Here is an 8,821-nt window from a genome sequence, read left to right as displayed (position 1 = left end):
TTTACAGTTTTTGAAACTTCTGTGTGGATTTTTTTTTTTTTTCCTAAAACAAAAAGCAAACGCGTCCAAAAAAATTAAAAACCTCCCTTCCTCACTCCTGTGTCTCACACTGCTGAGGGAGGCTCTCCTGGTCTCTCAAAATGCATTACCTTCAGTTTGTTCAACTGAACCTCAGTTCCAGAAGCAGTCAAGAGCTGTCCTGCAGTTAAGATGGAGGTTTCGTGGTGTCATTGATCCCAGCAATGATGGAGGGGTTTCCATTTTCCTGCTTTGGTGAGACGCGGCTGGCGGAGGGCAGGCCACTGCTGAAGGGGGAGGCCACGCTGCCCGTGGAGGATGGCCGGAGATCGGCTGCGGGCCGGCGGAGACCGCCTGCGGGCAGGTCCCGCTCTGGTGGCCGTAAACCGGGAGGTTGCAGTGGGAAAGCCATGGGGAAGCCTGCCATGTACAGAACTCTGCCCACTCTCTTGGCGACCTATTAAAAAAAGTAAGAGGAGGAAATAAATGCAAAAAGGGATGACAGTGTGCACAAACTGTCTTCAGAAACCCACAGAAGCTGCATTTTCATGCAGCAAGCCCAGGTTCTGTACTCCAGAGTGAAATGCAGCTAGAAGAGCTAGGTTGTTACATCATTTGAATGAAGAGCTACAATTCCCAATCTACCACAAAAAAAAAAAACCAAACCAAAACAAAATCAAAAAAACCAACACACCCAACCCTTGGTGACTTACCAGAGAAGACCAGGGAAAGTTTCAGCTGCATTTTCATGCAGCAAGCCCAGGTTCTGTACTCCAGAGTGAAATGCAGCTAGAAGAGCTAGGTTGTTACATCATTTGAATGAAGAGCTACAATTCCCAATCTACCACAAAAAAAAAAAACCAAACCAAAACAAAATCAAAAAAACCAACACACCCAACCCTTGGTGACTTACCAGAGAAGACCAGGGAAAGTTTCCTCCTCTTTTTTTTTTTTCTTCTAAAGGACTCTGTGCTGCAGTAGTGCTCCCTAGCTCTGTTTTACCGGGCACTTTGTTGTATGGAACCGTTAAGTAGAGCTGGAGCTGCAAGGTCTACCCTAGATCACGTCTCAGGCTCAAGATGTGCTGGGACTTGCAGGGCAGGCCCTTCTCCTGTGCCGCGGTTTGCGTGCGCCTGTGTTCTTTGGCCAGAATGAGACCGAAGGCCTTGGCTGAGGTGTGGGCTAAAAGGCAGCGTGCAACCCAAAGCTGAACCAAGTCCAGCCTTTGGTCTGAAATAATCGGGTCTCGCATCGGGGGACTCTGGAAACTTGCAGTCTGTTTACCTGACTCGGTAAGACTGCATGGACAACTGTGAGAGTGCTCTTCATCTTTCATGGGCCCCCCCCAGCTCATCCCCTTCATAAGTAAGTGAGACACAGTGGGGGTACGCAGCAGTTCCTAGGTCATCTCTGCTACACGAGGCGTTGGGAAGACGCCTGTCTGCAGCGGCCTGCAGGTGACGGTGCATCGGGTGAAGAGGGCTGACTGATTCCTGCCACTTCGGTTATTTCGTTAACAGGCACCACTGGATGGAGAATTTGCTAGAACTCTTCTGCTCTCCCTTTGCTAACCCAGCCCAGGGTACTGTACGGCAGGACAGTACACCATGTCCACTTCGGAAGATCAGGAATTGCCCTTAAGGGGAGGCGAGGGAGGAAAAAAAGAAATAATATCTGGCTACGGGGTGGCTGCCGTCAACTGCAGAGGAAACTATAAGCCTGCAGCCTCTCCCTTCTTCTGCAGTACCGAAGGAAACTCCTGAAGCAGTTCTTGCCTCCCAGCAAGGGCCAAAGGCCCCACAACTTTCCAGCACCTACACAGCTGTTTCACATTTAAGCTTAAACAAAAACACAGGCTTGTGTTCAAACCAGACAACTGCGGCATTATTCCGTTAGCAACATCAGGACTTTGCTCCCCACTTACCCCCCCTGCCCCCCAACCATGCCTTATTATAGAACTTTAAACACTATTGATTAAATCGAAGCAGGGTTTTTCTAGTTTCAGCCCATATCTCATATTTCCCCCCCTCACCAAATCCGATCTAAGAATGTCTGTGAGCTATTTGGCGTTCTCTGTTTTTTAAGAAACATAAAGAGTTTTATTTCCTACTGAATTGACCCACAGGGAACAATTGCCCACAGAACCTTTTTATTAGACCCCTCATAAACAGTGAGGGTTTTTTTTAGTAAAGTTGCTCTCATTGTTTTAACATAATGTAACAAATGTATAGCTTGTGGGTTAGGGAAACTATGCCAGAAGAGTGACTAGCTGTGCAACCCATGTACGTGCACACGCACATTACTGTCATAACTATTTGCATGACATAATCCCCTAGGGAATACAATAGAACAGCCTGTTCCTGACATGTGTCAGAAGCTATTTTCTGATCGTTACATTGGGGGGGGGAAGAAGCTAGCGGAGATGTTCTTCTAGATTTGAGTCCAACCAAGGGGAAGTGGAGGCAACTGAAATGGAAGTCACCATGACTTCCAGCTAGGAAAGGCAGGAGAAAGCAAAGCAATTTTAAGGAAGCAGACCTCTACCGGCAGAGACTTGGGAGAAAGAAAAAGGTATTTTGCAAAGAAGAAACACCGCTATAAGGGCACAACACCAAACTACTCTGTTGAGGAGGAAAGACAGTTCCCTAAAAGAGAGAACTTGAGTAACTCGACACAGGCAAATACGATTTCTACTTCCAGTATATCAAAATACAAGTGAACACTAAGCAGGGGGCTGCAGTGTGGGAGGGGGTGGCACGGCCCATCAGCAACACCAGTAAGCTAGGACTAGCAAAATAAAAATGTTACGGAAGTCTGTTCCTGGCACAGCAGAGAAGGGAAAGACCTGGTCCATTACTCGCTGGGGAGGAAAAGTAATCAACAGATGATGCTGGGATGCGTTAAATGCACTTGTGCTTCAAGAACCTCCAAGAGCCATCTCGTTACAAGGAAAATGAGCGGCAAAAGGACTTCCATCCAGTCAAGGAAAAAAAAGCTGGTTCCTGAGATGGCTTTACCCAGTTCTTTAGGTACTTCGGGATGACTATTTCAGGTTCAACTGATTTGAAACCATCCACCCTGCCTCACCTGTTTACAGCTTTTCTGCTTGCCTGGCCAGTATTTGTGGGAACAGCCTAATGTGTCTTTCCTTTAAGAGTTCACTTCTGTGTCCATTTTAAGAGTTTCCCTCTGCATCCCCGTTCCTCCCTCCCACCACTTGTCCTGAACCATTTGGTTCTGCCCCTGGACACTGAATACTGTCCCTGTTTTCTTCCTGAAACAGTTATGTGCCTGGCTCCAGACGAGGTATGGAACATTTTGGAGGGCAAATCAAGCCTTCTTGAAAGGCCTAGTCCAGCTAGGGGCAACTTTAAAGAGCGCCACTTGCTCCTACATAGGAAATTTTCCTACCTGTGACCTTATCTTCAGTGCAGGTCCGAGTTTCAGCCCCATATTGTTCAGTAAGTGCTCTTCCGTCAGTAGGGGCAGGGTCTCGCCATCAATCGCTTGCTCTCGGAATACCTGGAAGAAACCAGAACACAGGTCCAGGCTTAGACATGCCAGTGACACATCTATTCTTGCACAGCAGGGCACCGCAGGAAAGGTAGGCTCTGAGAGCCTCAGTGGTGAAGAAGGCCCATGTTAATACACGAGAGGTAGCTACAACCCTGTATGTACAGCCAGGAGCCAACAAGTAAAAGGAGACACATGTGGGAATGTGAATTAGGGCTGGTTGGGCCAGCTTCCAGTTTAGATAAAGCAATACATTTTATTCTTCTTTTTATGTTGGGATGGGGCCTGAACTTTTTTCTCTGGGGAACGTCCCCAGGTTTAGCAACCAAAACAGCTGACCTAAAAGCAATATTATGAGTAAGCCCGGCTGATAGCGTACAATAGCAGATTTAAGAAGAGTGACATGCCCAAGGGCCCTATCCCAACTCCAAAAAGGGCAGAAGACATAGGAGAAAAGACAAGAATCTAAATTTTGGCAAATCCTAGGTCACTCACACTTGTGTGGATATTTGAAAAAAGTTGACCCAGTAGACTTCAAAAGTATTTGCAGTCTTCAGTGAGGCATAAGCAATTGAAAAAGGAGGAACTTGCTTGTTCATGCATTTCCTTCTCAAAGCTGCTAATTTCCAAAACAGTCTCCAGGCAAAATACATAAACAGATCTGTGGAGCACATTCTGCAGGTTAGATGGAGTCATGTGCGACACTCCGTTTTGCACTTTTTTTTCTTGGTGTCCTCCTTTGCCTGTCGCATAGTACAACCATTCCTAGGACAGGCGGGCAGCCTGGAGAACGCAGTCGGTCATGCTGCGTGGCAGTGACTCCCACTACCCAGAACACCAGCCGGGACCGGGGAGGATGAGCCCTCCTCACCCGTCTGTTTTAACACGAGGCTTTTTCTTTTTCCCCCCTAGCAACACTTCCAGCAACACCGACTAATAAATATTGCGGTGCCACTGTACTGACTGAGGCAGCCAACTGCACCGGCCTTTCCGACGGTTTCCATTAACGAGACAGCCAAGTCTCTTACCCCTCTCCCGGGCAGCTGAGTGAAGCAGAACCTGGTGATGTGCATACGCAGAATCACAGAAATGACGGCAGGGCTGGCATCGTCTTATAACATGGCACTTTTATATGAACACATTCTGATACACCCAGCCGTGCAAAACTGTACCGTCTTAACACAATCTTAAGGACAGAAAAAAAAAATGCTTTGTTTTTGCCTCTATTTCAAATGACAGGATCACGCAAGAGTTTTCCACCTAGTATGTACTGTGTTATAAGGGTTAAGGTCTGGATACGTGGTCTTACTACTCCATTCTTCATATATAGAGTAGGGCTACACTTACAGCAGCCTCCCTGGGGTTTACTCTGGACGTACAGGCTCAATACTTCCAGAGTAAACGGCCATCATTTGGTAATTTAGCCAGCAGGTTCCCCGTGGTTCAGGGAGCTGTCAGTCAGACGCCTGGGTTTTCTTGCTAAACCACACCTCCACTCCGTAGCATTTTTTTCACGCCCCAGCTCCTACTGGATGCTCGCCCAAATGAGCTGTGGGGCCTGATCCTGCTCTCTCTCCATGCAATGGCTCATGCATAGCGTTATTATTACTAAACGCTACGGCAGGGAAGAGGGGATTCAATTTACTCCAAAGGCTTCTTTTCCAGCAGCAGACCATAGCCCAGAGCCATCCCTTTGGAGAACGAGTTGGAGCCAAGGCAGCTGAGCTGTTGCAAGTGGTTTTTATTGCTGGACTCCCCCAGCAAAGCTGCTCATGACTGCAGCACGTGTTTCTGCTCTTTGACCTAGCAAAACTTACTATACCGATTTCTTTTCCTTCCTCTGAAGCCAACGTGGCTGGGAGCCAAAAGCCTCCCTTTGCTCGGCACTAAAACCCTCCACAAAAAGCCTTGAGAAAAGCATCCCCCTTGGGTGTCCCACAGGTGTTGATCCGCTGCGGGGACAAAGCTGAATATTGTCAAGGGCTGAAATCAGGCACGGCAACTTTTGGTTTTGCTGAAGTTTTCTTGTTTGTCTGAAACATGTTTCTAAATGCACAGCGTACCACCAAACTCTTGCTGGGTTTTGCTGGCAGGAGAAGCCCGCGGACCAGCGCCAGACCTCCCCGGCAGCCGTGGTTTTGGAGAAGAGAACACAGACAGCTCTGCAGTTTAGAGCCACGGAGCTGGGTCGCCCTTGAACGCTGGCATTTTCACATAGTAAAAAACCTGTTAAGCATATAACCATAGTACATAAAAATGCATCATCCCTTAAGCCATGCACCCCCCTACATAATGCAACATAGCAAGGCCACGACAGGAGGCTGTTTACAGCAGCTCCCATTATCGTAAAACATTTTCTTTGCAATGCACTGAGAAGATTGCTGAACCTTTGTCTCAGCAAGCTATCGATTTCTTCCCCACTGGTGTACCAGGAGCTGGCATGGAAAGTGTAAACGGATGAGCCTTCTGCAAGGTGGCTGCGTAAAAGATTTCTCCACATTTCCTACTGGCCTAATTCAGAAGCTTCCAGGCAACCGATCTTCATTCCCCAACGCAGGAACGCAGACAAACTGCAATGCCACCGGTGCAAGAGCTCGCTGTTTGGGGTGGGGGGGTAACGGAGAATGCGAGTAGCTGTAGATTTTGGGTTTAGAGCCTTTTGCTTGAGCTCTCCTCAACACATACTGCAGCCCACACATGCACACTCCTGAACCCATCACCCAGCCCCTTATCATCCTCACTAAACCCAGCTCCTGAACTCCCCTCTACACGCGCAGACCTGCTGCTTCTCGCTCCCGTAAACACCCATCCAGCCTCCATCTTTTTTTAAGCAGTGTCCTTCCCCTCCCTCTCTCCGCTATCAGAAACTGGTCCTTCTCTGTTCCACACACCCAGTCACCCTGACCCCCTCCCAAGCACAACCCACATCTCTCTCATTCCTCTTGGGCAATGCACCCCATCTCCGTGACAGATGTACCCCATCTCCACGACAAGCATGCCTCTCACATGCATAGCTCTTTGCTCCAAAGCAGCACTGGTTTTATAAGTAGTTTTAACAAAACATGATGTGATGGGATTAGCATCACGGTTAGGGGACAAGGAAGGACAGACTTTAGATTGAAAACACATTATCCCATCACCTGAGCAAGAACAGTGTGGGGCAATTCCAGGTTTTTGCTTCCCCATCCCCTCTGGAGGGATGAAAAGCACGCGCCGTTCCCCATGGCACACGACCAAATCAGCGTCACCTAAAGGGAACCGCTTCCCTAGAGCCAGATACGGAGACTGCTCTCCTAACAGGTGGTCCCAGCAGCAGGAGGGGTGCTGAGCTTCACCCTCCTCAAAACGCCTGGGGGTGGGCGTAAGTTCTAATGCAGTAACAGAGGGGGGACGGCAAGGGCCAAAGAGGGAGAGGCAGCAGATTTTTGGAAATCAGATTGCAGCCAGCCTGGATGTCAAAGCCCAGCGTTGCATCCCTCAGCTGTCAGCCAGGGAAGCTTCTCTCTTGAAGTGGCATGTCCGGAAAGCTCGACTCCTGCTCTCCTTTTCAAGACCTGTTCTCAGCCTAGGCTGTGTCTCTGCTGAAAGGCTGGCTTGTCCTCGGCTTTGGCCCTTTGCCTTTCTATCTCAGCTACGTTCAGTCCCTCCCATCCAAGCACACTCGATCTTCTTTACAAGGCTCTCCCAGACAGCTCAGGAATCTCTGCCTTCGCAGTCGGTGTGTTCTCTCAATGGGGCGTTTATAATGGACTCGAGCAGATGCCGAAGCAAAACACACAGGGTTGGTTTTTCTATGGCACCTCATGATCTCACACTGAGCAGGCTTTATGAAGCCCCCGTTACCGAGGGATGTTTCAACTCTGCTATAATGAGCTTAAAAATCACAGCCACCATCACCCTACAGTGTAAGGACGGAGGTTACTTGGACACTTGGGCAGGCAGGGTCCCTCGCAACCCCACTCTGCCTCCTCAGTGCTCTGGGTGCAGCAAGGGAACGCAGCACCTTCTGTCAGGCTGGCTGGTACCGCGAGCTGCCCACCCCGATGCAGGGACCACCAGGCAGCCCATCCCTCAGCACAGCTGCTCCACACAAAGCCACCGCTGTGTTCAGCTCTGCGACAGAGCATGGGGCAGCTTCTAAAAGCATGAGCCGGACAGTGAGAGACAAGTAACACCGAGCCGCTACACCATGATCAACCAGGCAACTCGGATGCTCACTCCTAACCTTGCTCCTACTCCTGTACTCTCTCCTTATTGCCACCCATCACACACCACCTTGGGGTCTTCGGGCAGCAAGCAGCTATTCAGCACTAGAAAAAACTACAAATCCACTAGAAACAAACAAACACACACACACTTTAGGCCCTGCAGGGGCTCTCAGATATTATCTTCTCTTAGGAGGGACAGTGCAAGTAAAATAGGCACGGATGGGAGGGAGGGAGAGAACAGGGGCTTGCAGGGAGGACGTTCCCCCCGTGATGTTGCTGCGGCTGTTAAGAGATTTACCTGAGTGTACTCGGTGCAGCCGGACAAGTTGGACACAAAGCTGCATACATCCTCCACCGTCCATTTGCTGATGTCTTCCAGCGCAGGGCTTTCCTCACCATCCAGAAAGAGACCTCCCATGGTGCCTGGATTGTTTCGAGTTGGGGGGGGGTAGGAAGGAGGTGGCGGGGGAGAAAGAGACATAAATCATTAAAATCCCACATGGACAACAACTAGCCTGCAATCTGAATATTCTTCTCTAGCCACACATTCATCTTTAATGACCTGTCAATTAAAGCACTGGGCAGGGTCAATTCATAGGCCTCTTCCTCCTGGAGGTCCCCAGCTTAGAAAGGGGGGCAGGGGAAAGGAAAAAATCCTAACTAATGCATTTCATGTGTTTAATGTTCTTCAGCTGCAGGGAAGAAATAGGGGGAGGGGAGAGAAAAGAAAAAACCCTGAAGGAGTGTTTCTCCACACGCACCGCAAAGCGGAAAACTCTGACTGCCCTGTGGGTTTCTTTCCCCCAACCCTTCTCCTGGCTACGTGCTCCGAATGCTAACAGGGCCCCGGCACCTCTCCCTGGTGGCCCGCTGCCTTGCCGGAGTGTGAATCGCTTGAGAACATCTTGCTCTTTCAAAGTGTTCATTTCCAATCCACCCCAGCCTGAAATATCCATCGGATCCGGTCTGCCCCAATGAAGCCGCTGCCTGGGAATACGCTGCCCTCCGCTCCGCCGCAGGAGCGGGCATCTCTCCTGGCCAAGCATCTGACGGGTGACGGGATGACCCCTGCCAGCCCCCGC

General features: G+C 49.6%; 1 protein-coding gene across 1 annotated transcript in view; it reads right to left on the bottom strand.

The window, feature by feature from the left end:
• Nucleotides 1-205: 205 nt before the first annotated feature.
• The window catches only part of SAMD11 (sterile alpha motif domain containing 11), a 16,950-nt gene continuing 8,334 nt past the window's right edge, over nt 206-8,821 (bottom strand). The window contains exons 4-6 of the mRNA XM_009707183.1: nt 8,038-8,162; nt 3,430-3,540; nt 206-475 (exon numbers count right to left, since the gene is read on the bottom strand). Coding sequence (XP_009705485.1) covers nt 206-475; nt 3,430-3,540; nt 8,038-8,162 — 506 coding nt within the window. The remainder of the gene's footprint in view (nt 476-3,429; nt 3,541-8,037; nt 8,163-8,821) is intronic.

Source organism: Cariama cristata, unplaced genomic scaffold, assembly GCF_000690535.1.
Source record: "Cariama cristata isolate BGI_N322 unplaced genomic scaffold, ASM69053v1 scaffold27029, whole genome shotgun sequence".
Classification (NCBI taxonomy): domain Eukaryota; kingdom Metazoa; phylum Chordata; class Aves; order Cariamiformes; family Cariamidae; genus Cariama; species Cariama cristata.
The sequence above is the reverse complement of the archived record's forward strand: the minus strand, read 5'-3'. Positions and strand labels throughout refer to the sequence as shown.